This window comes from Leucoraja erinacea, chromosome 37 (genome assembly GCF_028641065.1).
Source record: "Leucoraja erinacea ecotype New England chromosome 37, Leri_hhj_1, whole genome shotgun sequence".
NCBI lineage: Eukaryota > Metazoa > Chordata > Chondrichthyes > Rajiformes > Rajidae > Leucoraja > Leucoraja erinaceus.
Window position 1 is genome coordinate 619,802 of NC_073413.1, and position 18,107 is coordinate 637,908.

An 18,107-nucleotide genomic window follows, 5' to 3' on the forward strand; every position below is an offset into this window, starting at 1 on the left:
CACACGCACACACACACACACAAATGCACACGCACACACGCACACACAAATATACACACACACACACACACACACACACACACACACACACACACAAATACATACACACACACACACACAAATGCACACACACACACGCAAACACAAATATACACACACACGCACACACACACACACACACACACTCACACAAATACATACACACACACACACAAATATACACACACACGCACAGACACGCACAAATAGACACACAAATACACATACGTTCACAAATACACACACGCACACGCAGAACACGAGGGAGTTGATGTGGATGGAAGATGATGAATGACAGAAGGATGTGAGTGGTGTTGAGAGATGGGGTGGTCTGTGTACAGGACCCACCAATCGGCTTTCCTCAGGGTGGCATGGTGGCGCAGCGGGTAGAGGTGCTGCTGACCACGGGTGCTGTCTGTACGGACTTGGTACATTCTCCCCGTGACCTGCGCGGGTTTTCTCCGGATGCTCCGGTTTCCAATGACGTACAGGTTTGTAGGTTAATTGGCTTGGTATAAACGTAAAATTGTCCCTGGTGTGTGTAGGACAGTGTTCATGTGCGGGGATCGCTGGTCGGAGCGGACTAGATGGGCCGAAGGGCCTGTTTGCGCGCTGTATCTCTAAACTAAACTATTAAATCAAATCGCAGTGAGTGGAGTGGTTCCTATAGGTGGGTGAAGTCTGCCATCTGCTGGCAGCACACCCTCGCCAGGGCAGACGGGCAGACCACTCCCAATGAGGACACTGGCACACACACTGGGCAATGCCAACATTCGCCAGTCACAGGAAGGCAAAACTATCTTGATTCCTCACTAAGTCTACACAGGGGCACAGCTGGCAAAGACTGTCGAACTGAACATAATACTCTGAACATCTTATACAACTGCAACAGGGAGAGGTGGCAGTGGGAGACCGCAGGATTTGTTTGTAGCCTGGTCAGTACAGGAGCCCGACCCAGAGTAACTCAAGTAGTGAGTCTGACCTGCAAGGCGGGATTGGGTCAATTAGAAGAATGAAGCCAGAGAAATTAGTGTGGCACGGTGGCGCAGCGGTAGAGTTGCTGCCTCATGGTGCCAGACACACGGGTTCGATCCAGACCACGGGTGCTGTCTGTACGGAGTTTGCACGTTCTCCCCGTCACCTGCGTGGGTTTTATCCGGGATCTCCAGTTTCCTCCCACGCTCCAAAGACTGTAGGTTAATTGGCTTTGGTAAATTGTCCCGAGTGTGTGTCGGATCGTGCTAGTGTACGTGGTGATCGCTGGTCGGCGCGGACCCGGTGGGCCGAAGGGCCTGCTTCCCTGCTATATGTCTAAACTAAACTAAAGCTGCTGCCTCACAGCGCCAGCGACCCAGGTTCGATCCTGACCACGGGTGCTGTCTGTACGGAGTTTGCACGTTCTCTCGGTGACCGTGTGGGTTTTCTCCGGGTGCTCCGGCTTCCTCCCACACTCCAAAGTCGTGCGGGTTTGTAGGTTGATTGGCCCTCGGTAAATTGCCTCTGGTGTGTAGGGAGTGGATGAGAAAGTGGGATAACATGGAACTAGTGTGAACGGGTGATCGATGGTCGGCGGGGGACATGCAGATTTGGCCGCCTCTTTACTGGAGGGGCGTGGAGGCTTTGGAGAGGCTGCTGAAGAGGTTTACCGGAGAGCTTTCCAGCTACCAGGAGAAGTTGGACAAACTTGGATCGTTTTCCCTGGAGTGTCAGAGTCACATTATGAGAGGCATAGATAGGGTAGACAGTCTGAACCTTTTTCCCCAGGATGGAAATAACAAAGCTGAGAGGATATAGGTTTACGGTGAGAGGGGCAAAGTTTAAAAGAGATGTTTGGGGCAAGTTTTTATTTACAGAGGGTGGGAACGTGCTGCCAGGGGTGGTGGTGGAGGCAGATACGATAGTTGCATTTAAGATAATTTTGGATAGGCACATGGAGATGCAGGGAATGGAAGGGCCTGGATAACATGCAGGCAGTAGAGATGAGCTTAACTTGGCTTCATTGGGCATGGATATTGTGGGCCAAAGGGCCTGTTCCTGGTTTTGGGGAGAAGGCTGGAGAATGGAGTTAGGAGGGAGAGAGAGATCAGCCATGACTGAATGGCGGAGTGGATTTGATGGGCCGAATGGCCTGATTCTACTCTAACCTAGAATGGACTAACTATCACTTATGACCTTTGCTGTACTGTTCTATGTACACAAAGATAAACTTACTTAACGAGCATACACTGAAGATTCACAAGACTGTTCCTTAGATGGCAGGTTTCCGGGTTTGCCATTTCCGGGCAGTTTAGTTCAGAGATACAGCACGGAAACGGGTCCTTCGGCCCACCGAGTCCGCGCTGACCAGCGATCCCAGCACACTAACACTATCATACTAACACTAATCACCTGCAGGTCAACACTGACAAGACTAAGGAGGACTAAGGTGGACTTTAGGAGGAGAGGAACACCCCTGTCACCTGTCTCCATCAATGGTGTGGATGTGCTGTTTACCGGGGAGTACAAGTACCTCGGAGTGTACCTGGACAGTAAACTGGACTGGTCCAGGAACGCTGAGGCCCTTTACAAGAAGGGACTGAGCCGGCTGTACTTTTTGAGAAGGCTCCGCTCCTTCAACATCTGCAGTGAGATGCTGCAGATGTTCTACCAACCGGTGGTAGCCAGTGCCATCTTCTTCACTGCCATATGCCAGGGCAGCAGGGCGAAGGTCACGGACGGCAACAGCATCAACAAGCTCATCAGGAAGGCTGACTTCACTGGAGATGGTCTTGGAGGGGAGGATGCTCCTCAAACTGCGGAGCATCCTGGACAATACAGCTCACCCCCTCCATAACACGCACTGGTCAACCTGAGGAGCACCTTCAGCAACAGACTGGTTGCATCCACCAAGATGCAGCACAGAACGCCACAGGAGATCCTTCTTCCCTGTGGCTATCAAACTGCACAACTCCTCCCCCTTCTGTCGTGGGGTAGACTGAGACAGACTCCCCCCCCTCCTCAATCTTTACACATCCCAATCCTTTCCACTCGTCACCTTAATTTCATCTTTCATGTATTTTGTGTTTTTATGTTGGCAGATCAATTTCCCTCCTGAGATAAATAAAGTTCTATCGTATCGTATCGTGACAATAAACTAAAATAAACTAATTGGCAGATGGTAAAGTGTTGGAGATAGCGACCAAGGCTGGAAGTGTTAAAAACGGACAAGACAAAAGATGGAAACAATATTTGAGCAGAAAGGAAGGCAGGGAGCAAAATGTGGAACCAGGGGGAATGATGACGGTGGAAGGGAATGGGGAGGGATGGAAAATGGGAGAACTGGAGTTGGGAGGGTTGGGAGATGAACGTTGGGAGGAGGTGAAGAGAACGGGGAGTGTGGAGGAGGCTACTGATGATGCAATCTTCATCCTATCCAATGTTCTCAAAGTGGGTTGCTGCTCTGCCATCCCTCAACATACCAGAGGGGGGGCGCTGCTTCCCTGCCATACCTTACCTGGCCACAGGGGGGGAACCATCGTATTGTTTCTATCCCATCTCCAAAGACGCTGCCTGACTCGTTGAGTATTTCCTGTAGTGTTGGGGTTTTTTATTCCGGATTCCAGCACCTGCAGTCTCTCTTCTTTACTTTGGTTTGGAGATACAGAGTGGGAAAGAGCCCTGTCGCACACAGAGGTCCACGCTGACCATCAATCACCCGTTCAAACTAGTTCTATGTAGTGCATAGTTCCCTGAAGGTGGAATCTCATGTAGATAGGGTGGTAAAGAAAGCTTTTGGTATGCTAGCCTTTATAAATCAGAGCATTGAGTATAGAAGTTTGGATGTAATGTTAAAATTGTACAAGGTATTGGTGAGACCAATTCTGGAGTATGATGTACAATTTTGGTCGCCCAATTATAGGAAGGATGTCAACAAAATAGAGAGAGTGCAGAGGAGATTTACTAGAATGTTGCCTGGGTTTCAGCAACAAAGTTACAGAGAAAGGTTGAACAAGTTAGGTCTTTATTCTCTGGAGCGCAGAAAGTTAAGGGGGGACTTGATAGAGGTCTTTAAAATGATGAGAGGGATAGACAGAGTTGACGTGGACAAGCTTTTCCCATTGAGAGTAGGGAAGATTCAAACAAGAGGACATGACTTCAGAATTAAGGGACAGAAGTTTAGGGGTAATATGAGGGGGAACTTCTTTACTCAGAGAGTGGTGGCTGTGTGGAATGAGCTTCCAGTGGAAGTGGTGGAGGCAGGTTTGATTTTATTATTTAAAGATAAATTGGATAGGTATATGGGTGGAAAGGGAATGGAGGGTTATGGTCTGAGTGCAGGTAGATGGGACTAGGGGAAAATAATTGTTTGTCACGGACTTGTAGGGCCGAGATGGCCTGTTTCCGTGCTGTAATTGTTATATGGTTATATGGTAATGCCATTTACTCATCCACTCCCTGCACACTAGGGGCCATTTACAGAGGGCCAATTAACTTACAAGCCCACATGTGTTGGGATGTGGGAGGAACCGGAGCACCCGGTGAAAACCCACGCAGTCACAAGGAGAACGTGCAAACTCCACACGGTCAGCACCCGTAGTCAGGATTGAACCTGGGTCTCTGGCTCTGTGAGGCTTCGGCTCTACCAGCTGCGTTGCTGTGTCGCTCTCTTGCCTGCAGACCATCTATGCCCTTGCAGAGGGGTGGGGTTGAGGGCATCATTCCTCCCCTCACCCACAACCCCCCCCTGGCTTCAACTTCCTTCAAGTTGGAGAGAGTACAGAGAAGGTTTACGAAAATGGTGCTGGGTCTCGAGGGCCTGAGCTATAGGGAGAGGTGGAGTAGTCTGCGACTCTTGTAGAGGGGTGATCTTATAGAGATGTATAAAATCATGAGAGGAATAGATTGGGTAGATGCACAGACTCTCTTGCCCAGAGTAAGTGAATCGAGGACCAGAGGACATTGGTTTAAGGTGAGGGGGAGAAAGATTTAATTGGAATCTGAGGGGTAACATTTTCACACAAAGGGTGGTGGGTGTATGGAACAAGCTGCCGGAGAAGGTAGTTGAGGCTAGGATTATTGCAACTTAAGAAACATTTGGACAGATACATGTATAGGACAGGTTTGGAGGGATGTGGACCTAATGCAGGCAGGTGGGACTAGTGTAGCTGGGTCATGCTGGCCGGTGTCATGAGGTCATAAGTGTTAGGAGCAGAATTAGGCCATTCCTCCCATCAAGTCTACTCCGCCATTCAATCATGACTGATCAATCTTTCCCTCCTAACCCCATCCTCGTGCCTTCTCCCCATAACCCCTGACACCCCTGCGGGCAAGTTAGGTCAAAGGGGCTGTTCCCACGCTGTACGCCACAGGGGGTGCTGTGATCTCCTCCCCTCCACAGAGTGCGCTGTGACCTCCCCTCCACAGGGTGCGCTGTGACCCTCCCCTCCACAGGGTGCGCTGTGACCTCCCCTCCACAGGGTGCGCTGTGACCCTCCCCTCCACAGGGTGCGCTGTGACCTCCCCTCCACAGTGTGCGCTGTGACCCTCCCCTCCACAGGGTGCGCTGTGACCCTCCCCTCCACAGCTGTGTGCGCTGTGACCTCCCTCCACAGTGTGCGCTGTGACCCTCCCCTCCACAGGGTGCGCTGTGACCTCCCCTCCACAGGGTGCGCTGTGACCTCCCCTCCACAGGGTGCGCTGTGACCTCCCCTCCACAGGGGGCGCTGTGACCCTCCCCTCCACAGGGTGCGCTGTGACCCTCCCTCCACGGGGGGCGCTGTGACCCTCCCCTCCACAGGGTGCGCTGTGACCTCAGGGTGCGCTGTGACCTCCCCTCCACAGGGTGCGCTGTGACCCTCCCCTCCACAGGGGGCGCTGTGACTACAGGGTGCGCTGTGACCTCCCTCCACAGGGGGCGCTGCGGCGAGGGGGAGCCGCGGGCTGTGGGCGGAGTTGTTGCTCCGGGAGACGGTCGGTCGGTCGGACAGAGACGGGCGGCGGCGGTTTCTCTACGGACCGGGATCAGGTACCTGGGGCGGCGGGGTTGCGAGGGCCTCTGGGCGGCGGCTTCATTCCCGGCCGGGCCCACTCTTAAAGGGACCGCGCCCCCCCAGGGACCGGCCCTTCGGCCCACTAGCCCCGTGCTCAACACCATTGCCCGGAGAAGGGTCTCGACCCGAAACATCACCCATTCCATCCTTCTCTCCAGAGACGAGAGACGCTGCCCGGCCCGCTGAGTGAGTTACTCCAGCTTTTTGTATCTATCCCCAGCTAAACTCATGTTCGGCTCAAATTTCCAGACTCCCTCACTAACATATTTACTGGATATTCACACAGAGGGGGGTGGGTGTATGGAACAAGCTGCCAGAGGATACACAAAAATGTTGGAGAAACTCAGCGGGTGCAGCAGCATCTATGGAGCGAAGGAAATAGGTGACGTTTCGGGCCGAAACCCTTCTTCAGACCCATAGGGGGTCAAGCTTCCAGAGGAGGTAGTTGAGGCTGCGACTATTCCAACCTTTAAGACACAGTTAGACAGGTGCATGGATAGGACAGGTTTGGAGGATATGGACCAAACGCAGGCAGGTGGGACTAGTGTAGCTGGGACATGTTGGCAAGTTGGGCCGAAGCTCCTGTTTCCACACTGTATCACTCCATTACCTTGTCTTGTGGTCATCACTCCCGAAGAGTCCACTAGGGACTATACCGGAAGTATCCTACACCCACTAGGGACAATTTTTACATTTACCAAGCCAATTAACCTACAAAACCTGTTGTAGGAAGGAACTGCAGATGCCGGTTTAAACCGAAGATGGACACAAAATGCTGGAGTAACTCAGCAGGGACAGGCAGCATCTCTGGAGGGAATGAATGAGTGACGTTTCAAGTCGAGACCCTTCTTCAGACTTATTTAACCTGTGCCACCGCCTTCGGGGATTTCTGGACTTGGGTACATACAGATTTTTTCTGTTCCTCAGTACTCCAGAGGGTTAAGAGTGTCTGAAGAAGGGTCTCAACCTGAAACGCCACCTATTCTTTCTCTCCAGAGATGCTGCCTGTCCCTCTGAGTTACTCCAGCTTTGTATGTCCATCATCGGTGTTTTATTCTCATATGTCCCAGATAGAACAACGAAAGTCTTACTTGCAGCAGCACAACAGAGAGTATGTAAACACAGTACACTGCACAATATAATAAACGAGAGAGAAAGTTCAGTGTGCTTTCACACAGACACACACACATATACAAGGTAGACATCAAAAAGGTTGATGGCACTGGGCCTGTAATTCCTGGAGTTTAGGAGGATGAGGGGAAACCTCATTGAAACTTACCAAATAATGAAAGGCCTGGATAAAATGAGAAGCTGATGCGACTTCCCCTGCAACTACAGGAGATGCAACTCCTGTCCCGATACTTCTCCCCTCAACTATGACCAGGGACCCCCGCAGGCTGGAGTAACGCAGCGGGACAGGCAGCATCTTTGGAAAGAAGGAATGGGTGATGTTTCAGGTCAAGAACCTTTGTCATTCTGATCTGCTGAGGTACTTCATCATTATGAGTTTATCTTTAATTACCAACTTACTTCTGTATCAGACACTGTGGTATTGTATTACACTTGTCATTATTTAATTATATGAACTAAATGATGCATCTCATTACATCTGCAACCAAAGCAAATTGTCGAGCTGGCTAAATTGGAGCCCGGCTGCACCAGACGTTGCTGTTTCCCTCACTCCAACATCTCGTTACCTCTCCACTGTCAACTGTTAGCCCAGTGCTTCGTACGTTTTCTTTGACTTCCGTCCCCTTTGATCTCTTGTTTTCACACCTTACCCTTCCATATCTCTGTGTCTCCCTCCCCCCCTGACTCGGTCTGAAGAAGGGTCTCGACCCGAAACGTAACCCATTCCTCTCTCCGGAGATGCTGCCCGTCACGCTGAGCTACTCCAGCATTGTGTGTCTATTCCTCCACAGATACTGGTGTATTGTGCCTCTACCCGACAGCACAGCGGGCAGCTCCTCTACAGCAGCATGTCGGACTGGCGCTCGCACTACCACAATGACGATGAGGAAGATCAGGATGATGCTGAGGACAATGAAGGTACAGCAGCAGCACATCACTGCACTCTCACATGGCCCCTCAGTGAAAGACAATAGACAATAGGTGCAGGAGTAGGCCATTCGGCCCTTCAAGCCAGCACCGCCATTCAATGCGATCATGGCAACTGCACATGGGAACGCGGAACGCACAGGGAATACGCCTAATGCACGGTACACACTGGTCTAGTTTAGTTTACTTCAGAGATACAGCATGGAAACAGACCCTTCGGCCCACCGAGTCCGTGCCGACCAGTGATCCCCGCACACTAACACTATCCTACACACACCATGGACAATTTACACAAACACCAAGCCAATTAACCTACAAACCTGTGCGTCTTTGGAGTGTGGGAGGAAACCGCAGATCTCGGAGAAAAGCCACGCAGGTCACGGGGAGAACGTACAAACACCATACAAACAGCACCCACAGTTGGGATCAAACTCTGGTCTCTGGAGCTGCAAGCACTATAAGGCAGCAACTCTACCGCTGCGTCACTGTGCCGCTCTGCTGTGCTGTAGTCAATGATGCTATCACTAGCACACAACACTTGCCATGTGTTCAGGTGGCGTTTTGGATCGGGACCCTTCGTCGGACTGTCCTATCCAGAGATGCTGCCAGACCCGCTGAGTTACTCCGATATTTTGTGTCTTCCCTTGGTGTAAACCAGCCTCTGCCGTTCCTGTGAATGAAGGAGTTCCTGTGAAGGGTCCCGACCAGAAACGCCAACCAACCGTTTTCTCCAGAGATGCTGCCTGACCCGCTGAGTAACTCCAGCACTTTGTATCCATTTTCTCTGCTTGTTATTACATTATAGATTGTGATGTAGTCAGAGGGTGGTGAATCTGTGGAATTCATTGGCACAGGCGGTTGTGGAGGCAAAGTCTATGGATATTTTTAAGGCAGAGATAGATGGATTCTTGATTAGTACGGGTGTCAGGAGTTAGGAGTAGAATGTAGGAGAAAGGGGTTGAGGGGAAAGATAGATCAGCCATGATTGAATGACGGAGTAGACTTGATGAGCCGAATGGCCTAATTCTGCTCCTATCACTTATGAACTTATGAATTATGTGTTTGTTCTTCTTTCAGAGGAAATTAAGTTCGCAGGACGGGACAGCTTAATCTTCCTCATTGATGCCTCGGAATGCATGTTTGAAGTGGACAGTGAAACGGACATTTCACCGTTTGACCTGACGTTACAGGTAAGAAGCATGTTCGCTATAATCCACTTGCCCCCTGAAGCCGTCGCCTTTAACTCTGGCAGATACGGAACCACTAATGCAGGGGTTGGCAATAAAGCACTCTTGACTCTTGCAACCTTGTTGGGACGCATGTCTGTGAGCAGACAACGGGCCACATCTATCACGTGTACACATGGATACCGCCAAAGATGGCAGGCATAAAATCACGTGTTCACAGAAGGTAGACAAAATGCTGGAGAAACTCAGCGGCTGAGCCAGCCTCATGCAATTCTTGCATGTCTCACCCGCTGAGTTTCTCCAGCATTTTTGTCTACCTTCGATTTTTCCAGCATCTGCAGTTCGTTCTTATACGTGTTCACAGAAGGTGCAGGGCCGTGCAAGCAGCTTTGCACAGGTTGCGGTACAGCCGGAGCTCGGCTGCTGCTCAGGGCGCTTGGCGGGCCGGATGATTACGGGGTAAAAACTCCGCCTGCGGCCTTGACGATTTCAGGTTATAGATGTGGCCCAGGCATTTGGCCCGGGGATCGTAGGTTGTCGTCGCATGCTCTGGCAACAGAACCATTAATTTCCTCCTTGCAGCAGGGTTGCAGGTCTGTAAACACAATACGCATAGATAATATATAATAAAACAAAAATTCAATAAACTAATAACCCAAAAACGGGTGTAATAAAAGCTCGGCATGCTTCAATCTTCCTCACCAAGGAAGCACGGTGACGCAGCAGTAGATCTGCTTTACAGCACCAGAGAACCGGGTTCCATCCTGACTACGGGTGCTTATCTTCATGTAGTTTGTACGTTCTCCACGTGACCAGCGTGGGTTTTCTCCGACATCTTCGGTTTTCTCCCACACTCCAAAAACATGCAGGTTTGTAGGTTAATTGGCTTGGGAGAAATGAAAAATTGTCGCTTGTGTGTGTAGGATAGTGTTAGCGTGCGGGGATCGCTGGTCGCACTGTTTCCGCACTGTCTCTAAGATCTAAGAGGAACCTAAAGCAGTGGCATTGATAGACTTTCTTAATGACTGGCATCAATGTGCTGGGCACGCCCGGCGCAGATCTTCACAGGTGGGCATGCCCAGGAACTGGAGGTTGTGACATTTGATCTAGTGACCGATCTCGCTCAGGAACAGTTGTAGGGTGTGTGAATTGCACACTGATACTGGGTGGAGGATGCTGCTTTGCAATGTCTTGACTGGAAACGATTAGAAAGTGAAAGTATTTCATTGTTTCACCGTGATTCGCACAGAGTTTAACGTCAGGAAAACTGCACCAAAGTGGGCATGAGGTTTGACGGACTATTACATCTGTCCTCTTGATGCCCACAGATTGAGCTAGGCAGTGAAGATAGACACAAAAGGCTGGAGTAACTCAGTGGGACAGGGAGCATCTCTGGAGAGAAGGAATATGCGTCTATCTTCAATGTAAACCAGCATCTGTAGTTCCTTCCTACACATTGGGCTAGACAGTGTTTGTTAGCAAAATGGTTACATTACTTGACCATTGATCTAAAAGTCTAAACTCATCAAAGGCATCCGAGTTCCAATCCCACTTCGGAAGCTGGGAAATTTACACGTGTTATTATATTGATCTTGCATTAAATGAAAATAGCAGCAATAACCATGACACAACTAGATTTCTGTCAAATCAATCCTGTTACTAATGTCACCACTGAGTCTGGCCTGTGTGTGACTCCAAACCAACAGCTTTTTAAAACTGACTCAAATGGAACATAACGGCGGCACAGTGACGCGGTGGTAGAGCTGCTGCCTTACAACGCCAGAGACCCGGGTTTGAACCTGACCACGGGTGCTGTCTATAGAGTTTGTACGTTCTCTAGCAATGTTACAAAATTTTGAGATTTTAAAAATCAAGTCTGTAATTTATCCCATCAGATAAAGCGTAAAATGAAGTTTAATTTGTCACCTAATTCACTTTCATAGCTTCAGTATTAAAAAAGTTATGGCCATTTTCATACTCGGAAATTGGCATCTTGTTCCCTATTGCTTTTTCATTGACAACACAAAAGCTGTGATCGAGAACATTTAAAAGCCCATAACATTCTTAAAATGTAAGAGAACTGAAAGAAATGTTCAGTTATTTTAGATTGAAGCATTCTGAAACAAATATGAAACAATCTTACTTAGATGACTTGAAATTAAAGCATATAGTTAGTTAGTTACCTAATTGTAGCTAATTACAAAATTCAATTACTAGATCTAAACATCTATCCATTTCTTAAGAATAGATTAACATTTTTAAATAGCCTGTGGCCAAATAATATTCACACAAGAATTCAGAATATAACATAATTTTTTTATCTCATTGTCATGGGTTTATATGCCAGATGGAAGGAATTTAACGTTTAATACCTGTAAATTAATGGCCATTTAAATCAGCTTGCGAGTGGGATTTTCTGGAACGGGACCATTTGGAACATTGAGGATGCGGTGGATTTAAACCCATATCTGCAGCAAATACACTGCCGGTTCGTTTGGGGAAAAAAATCACCGTTTCGCAACTTAAAATGCGAATTAAATACATCTGAAGAAACACTTTTAGACATAAAACTAAACTACTTTTTTTACCTGTCCCCTACATAAGATCCGGTCCCGTTGTCGGCGTTGACGGCTTCAGAAGCTTAAAATCGCTCCAGCGATTAAATTGTCAGGCAAATTTTTTTTAAAACACAGAGAACGCCCGTCGGAACGATTCTTTAGCAACATTTTGCACTCCAACAAATATAATTCAGGACCAGGTCGGGAAAAAACTTGTTTTAACCCCCCCCCCCCCCCCCCCCCCCCCCACAAACGCGCCAAAATCGCCAGTGGCAGAATTGCAGCGCCGCTAAAGGTAAGTATTGTAACATACCGACGTTCTCCCCGTGACCATGTGGGTTTTCTCCGGGTGCTGCGGTTTACACCCACATTCCAAAGATGTGCAGGTTAATTGGCTTTGTAAATTGTGTAGGATAGAACTAGTGTACAGGTGATGGTTGCTCGGCACGGACTCCGCACTGTATCTCTAAACTGAACTAAACTAAACTAAAATGTTCATAACTTCTCGGAGCTGAATTAGGCCATTTGGCCCATCGTCTGCAAAAGGATATAGATAAGCTAGGTGAGTGGGCAACAACTTGGCAGATGAAATTTAATACTAATAAATGTGAAGTCATTCACTTTGGGAAAAAAAATGATAGGGCAAGTTATTTTCTAAATGAGGAGGAGCTGCGTTGTAATGCAACGCAAAGGGATCTAGGGGTATTAGTACATGAATCACTGAAAGTTAGTATGCAGGTGCAGCAAGCAATCAGGAAGGCCAATGGAGTTTTGGCCTTTATTGCTAGGGGGATTGAGTATAAAAACACGGAGGTCTTGCTGCAGCTGTACACAGTATTAGTGAGACCACATTTGGAATACTGTGTACAGTTCTGGGGTCCATACTTAAGAAAGGATGTACTAGCCCTGGAGGCAGTGCAGCGAAGGTTTACAAGATTAATTCCTGCAATGAGGGGATTGACATATGAGGAAAGGTTAAGTAGGCTGGAACTCTACTCTTTGGAGTTTAGAAGAATGAGAGGCGATCTCATTGAAACATATAAGATCGTGAGGGGCCTTGATCGGGTGGATGCCCCGAGGATGTTCCCAATGATCGGGGAAACTAGAACTAGGGGACATAGTTGCAGAATAAGGGGGGGCTCTTTTAAAACTGAGATGAGGAAGAACTTCTTCACCCAGAGGGTGGTTAATTTATGGAATTCACTGCCCCAGGGAGCAGTGGAAGCAGAAACTTTAAATATATTTAAGACTAAAATAGATGGTTTTTTAGATGCCAAGGGGATAAGGGGCTACGGGGAGAGGGCAGGGATATGGACCTAGGTATGGTTAGTATAGTAAGACCTGAGTGATCTCCTGGACAAGTGTCGATCGCCTAGATTGGGGTCGGAGAGGAATTTCCCGGATTTATTTCCCGAATTGGACCTGGGTTTTTATCCGGTTTTTTGCCTCCCCCAGGAGATCACGAGGTTCTTGGGGTGGAGAGGGGTGATAGCGGTATAAAGGGGAGGGTAGTGTCTTGTGTTCTGTGTCTTGTGTCTACTGTTTGTGGGTAAGTGTGTCTGTTTAGTGTTCAGCCATGAGCGAATGGCGGTGCGGGCTCGATGGACCTGGTGGTCTGCTCTCGCACCTACTTTCTATGTTTCTATGTTAAGCCATTTAGAACGGAGACAAGGAAACACTTTTTCTCACAGAGAGTGGTGAGTGTAGAATTCTCTGCCTCAGAGGGCGGTGGAGGCAGGTTCTATGGATACTTTCAAGACAGAGATAGATAGGTCACTTAAAGATAGTGGAGTCAGGGGATATGGGGAGAAGGCAGGAACGGGGTACTGATTGGGGATGATCATCCATGATCACATTGAATGGCCAAATGGCCTACTCCTGCACCTATTGTCTATTCAATGATGGCTGCCATTCAATGATGGCTGATATATCAATCTCTCACCTCCTTTCTCCTGCCTTCTCTCCATAACACTCCCCAGCCATTTGAGATGACGGGATGGATGGGCAATGTATGGTATTGTTGACTAGCTGTGGTACTGTTGATGATTGCCGTGATTGCCCTTTTTGCTCGCAGTGTGTCCACAAGGTCTACACCAGCAAAATCATCAGCAGCGACCATGACCTCCTGGCTGTTGTCTTCTTCGGCACTCAAAAGCACAAGAACTCTGTGGACTTCAAGCACGTCTATGTCCTCCATGACCTGGACACTCCAGGTAGGTTCACCTGCCAGATCCATGCAACTCCAGGCATGGCGTGTTCCATACAGTGTCCTTTTCCCACTCCTTGTCATCTCCTTTGTTCCTTATTTAGTTTAGTTTCGAGATTCAGTGCGGAAACAGGCCCTTCGGCCCACCGAGTCTATGCCGTCCGGCGATCCCCGCACACTTACACTATCCTACACACACTAGGGACGATTTACATTTACACCAAGCCAATTTACCTGCAAACCTGCACGTCTTTGTAGTGTGGGAGGAAACCAAAGATCTCGGAGAAAACCCACGCCGGTCACGGGGAGGACATACTAATTCCGTACAGACAGCACCCGTAGTTAGTATTGAACCTGGAGCCTGGAATGCGCTGCCAGGGGTGGTGGTGGAGGCAGATATGATAGTGGAATGAAGAGGCGTTTAGGTAGAGATATGCATCACGTGTAGGCAGATAAGATCAGCAACTGTATTTCCTTCTGACACACTCAGTCTGGGTCTTTCTCACTCAGGGGACTCTCAGTCTGAAGATGGGTCTTGACCTGAAACGTCATCTAGAGATGCTGCCTGACCCGCTGAGTTGCTGCAGCACTTAGTAGCAATGTTACAACATTTTGAGATTTTAAAAATCAAGTCTTTCATTTATCCCTTCAGATAAAGCATAAAAAGAAGTTTAATTTGACACCTAATTCACTTTCATATCTTCAGTATTAAAAAAGTTATGGCCATTTTCATACTCGGAAATTGGCATCTTGTTCCCTATAGCTTTTTCATTGACTTAACACAAAAGCTGTGATAGAGAACATTTAAACAATCTTACGTAGATGACTTGAAATTAAAGCATATAATTAGTTAGTTACCTAATTGTAGCTAATTACAAAATTCAATTACTAGATTTAAACATCTATCCATTTCTTAAGAATAGATTAACATTTTTAAATAGCCTAAGTGTCCAAACAACATTCACACAAGAATTCAGAATATAACATAATTTTTAAATCTCATTGTCGTGGGTTTATAGGCCAAATGGAAAGAATTTAATGTTTAATACCTGTAAATTAATGGCCATTTAAATCAGCTAGCGAGTGGGATTTTCTGGAACGGGACCATTAGAACATTCAGGATGCGGTGAATTTATACCCCTATATCTGCAGTAAATACACTGCCAGTTCTTCGGAGGGAAAAATCATCGTTTACCAACTTAAAATGTGAATTAAATACATCTTAAGAAACACTTTTATACATAAAAATAAACTACTTTATTTTACCTGACCCCCCCAAAAAATCCGTCCCAGTTGTCGGCATTGACGGCTTCGGAAGCTGATTTTAAAATCATTCCAGCGATTAACTTGTCGGGAGAATTTTTTTTTAAAATACACAGAACAGCCGTCGGAACGATTCTTTAGCAACATCTTGCACTCCAACAAAATATAATTCAGGATCAGGTCGGGGAAAAACCCCGTTTTAACCCCCTCCCCCCCCTCAAACACGGCAAAATTGCGCCCACGGCCAGTGGCAGAATTGCAGCGCCGCTGAAGGTAAGTTTTGTAACATACCTACACTTAGTGTCTATCTTCAGTGTAAACCAGCATCTGCGGTTCCTTCCTACACAGTATCAAGAGTCTGTCTGTCTGTCTGTCTGAAAATAGGTGCGAAGCGAGTGCTGGAACTGGATGGGTACCAAGGAAAGAAGGGGAACAAGATGTTCAAGGAGGACCTGGGCCACAGCCGGGATGTCTCGGTGGGAGATGCGCTGTGGGCCTGTTCCAACCTCTTCAGTGACGTCAAGCTCAAGCTGAGCCACAAGCGCATCATGCTGTTCACCAACAACGACGACCCTCACGCTAACGACAGCTCCAAGGCTCGCATGGCCAGAACCAAGGCCAGCGACCTCCGTGAGACAGGTGGGTGGCTGCTGCTGCTGTGGAAGGAATAATATCTGTGTGACAATGTCTTCCAGCCACTACAACAGTAACACCACTCCCTGTTCAGTCTAGCACACTGCACATTCATTCATAGAAACATAGAAAATAGGAGCAGGAGTAAGCTATTCGGCCCATCAAGCCAGCACCGTCATTCAATATGATCATGGCTGATCATCCAAAATCAGTACCCCGTTCCTGCTTTCTCACCATATCCCTTGATTCAGTTAGCCCTAAGAGCTAAATCTAACTTAGAAACATAGAAAATAGGTGCAGGAAGAGGCCATTCGGCCCTTCGAGCCAACACTGCCATTCATTGTGATCATGGCTGATCGTCCCCAATCAATAACCCGTGCCTGCCTTCTCCCCATATCCCTTGATTCCACTAGCCCCTAGAGCTCTATCCAACTCTCTCTTAAATCCATCCAGTGATTTGGCCTCCACTGTCCTCTGTGGCAGGGAATTCCACAAATTCACAACTCTCTGGGTGAAAACGTTTTTTCTCACCTCAGTCTTAAATGGCCTCCCCTTTATTCTAAGACTGTGGCCCCTGGTTCTGGACTCGCCCAACATTGGGAATTTTTTTCCTGCATCTTGCTTGTCCAGTCCTTTTATAATTTTATATGTCTCTACAAGATATCCCCTCATCCTTCTAAACTCCAGTGATTACAAGCCTAGTCTTTTCAATCTTTCCTCATATGACAGTCCCGCCATCCCAGGGATCAATCTTGTGAACCTACGCTGCACTGCCTCAATCACAAGGATGTCCTTCTTCAAATTAGGAGACCAATACTGTACGCAATACTCCAGATGAGGTCTTCCCAGAGCCCTATACAACTGCAGAAGAACCTCTCTACTCCTATACTGAAATCGTCTTGTTATGAAGGCCAACATTCCATTATCTTTCTTCACTGCCTGCTGTACCTGCACGTCAACTTTCAGTGACCGGTGTACAAGGACACCCAGGTCTCGCTGTACCTCCCCCTTACCTAACCTAACCCCATTGAGATAATAATCTGCCCCCTTGTTTTTGCAATAATCTCACATCTGTATTATACTGCATCTGCCACGCATCTGCCCACTCACTCAACCTTCCAGGTCACCCTGCAACCTCCTAACATCCTCTTCACAGTTCACATTGCCACCCAGCTTTGTGTCATCCACAAACTTGCTAGTGTTGCTCCTAATTCTCTCTTCCAAATCATTAATATATATGGTAAACAGTTGCGGCCCCAACACCGAGCCTTGCGGCACTCCACTCGCCACTGCCTGCCATTCTGAAAAGGACCCGTTCACTCCTACTCTTTGCTTCCTGTCTGCCAACCAATTTTCTATCCACGTCAACACCCTACCCCCAATACCATGTGCTCTAATTTTAGTCACCAGTCTCCCATGCGGGACCTTATCAAAGGCTTTCTGAAAGTCTAGATACACTACATCCACTGGCACCCCTTCATCCATTTTGCTTGTCACATCCTCAAAAAAGTCCAGAAGATTAGTCAAGCATCATTTACCTTTCATAAATCCATGCTGACGGACTAATCCTTTTACTGCTATTGAAATGCCCCATTATTACCTTTTTAATAATTGACTCCAGCATCTTTCCCACCACCAAAGTCAGGCTAACTGGTCTGTAATTCCCCGTTTTCTCTCTCGCTCCTTTCTTGAAAAGTGGGATAACATTAGCTATCATCCAATCCACAGGAACTGATCCTGAATCTATTGAACATTGGAAAATGATCACCTATGCGTCCACTATTTCTAGAGCCACCTCCCTGAGGACTCCTGGGATGCAGACCATCAGGCCCAGGGGATTTATCATCCTTCAGTCCCATTAGCCTACCCAATACTATTTCTCACCTAATGAAAATTTCTTTCAGTTCCTCGACCCCCTTAGATCCTCTGTCCTCCAGTACTTCTGGGAGATTGTTTGTGTCTTCCTTGGTGAAGACAGATCCGAAGTACCTGTTCACCTCTTCTGCCATTTCCTTGTTCCCCATAATCATTTCACCCATGTCTGCCTTCAAGGGACCCACATTTGACTTTGCTACTCTTTTTCCCTTAACATATCTAAAGAAGCTTTTACTGTCCTTCTTTATATTCCTGGCCA

General features: G+C 47.8%; 1 protein-coding gene across 3 annotated transcripts in view; it reads left to right on the top strand.

The window, feature by feature from the left end:
• Positions 1-5,891: 5,891 nt before the first annotated feature.
• The window catches only part of xrcc6 (X-ray repair complementing defective repair in Chinese hamster cells 6), a 35,676-nt gene continuing 23,460 nt past the window's right edge, over positions 5,892-18,107 (top strand). For 2 of the 3 annotated variants that reach the window (XM_055662979.1, XM_055662981.1), the window contains exons 1-5: positions 5,892-6,043; positions 7,991-8,117; positions 9,204-9,316; positions 13,946-14,084; positions 15,725-15,979. In XM_055662979.1, coding sequence (XP_055518954.1) covers positions 8,048-8,117; positions 9,204-9,316; positions 13,946-14,084; positions 15,725-15,979 — 577 coding nt within the window. In that variant the 5' untranslated portion in view covers positions 5,892-6,043; positions 7,991-8,047. Of the gene's footprint in view, positions 6,044-7,534; positions 7,558-7,990; positions 8,118-9,203; positions 9,317-13,945; positions 14,085-15,724; positions 15,980-18,107 lie in introns of those variants that run through there. The other variant, XM_055662980.1, reaches the window with a different exon arrangement.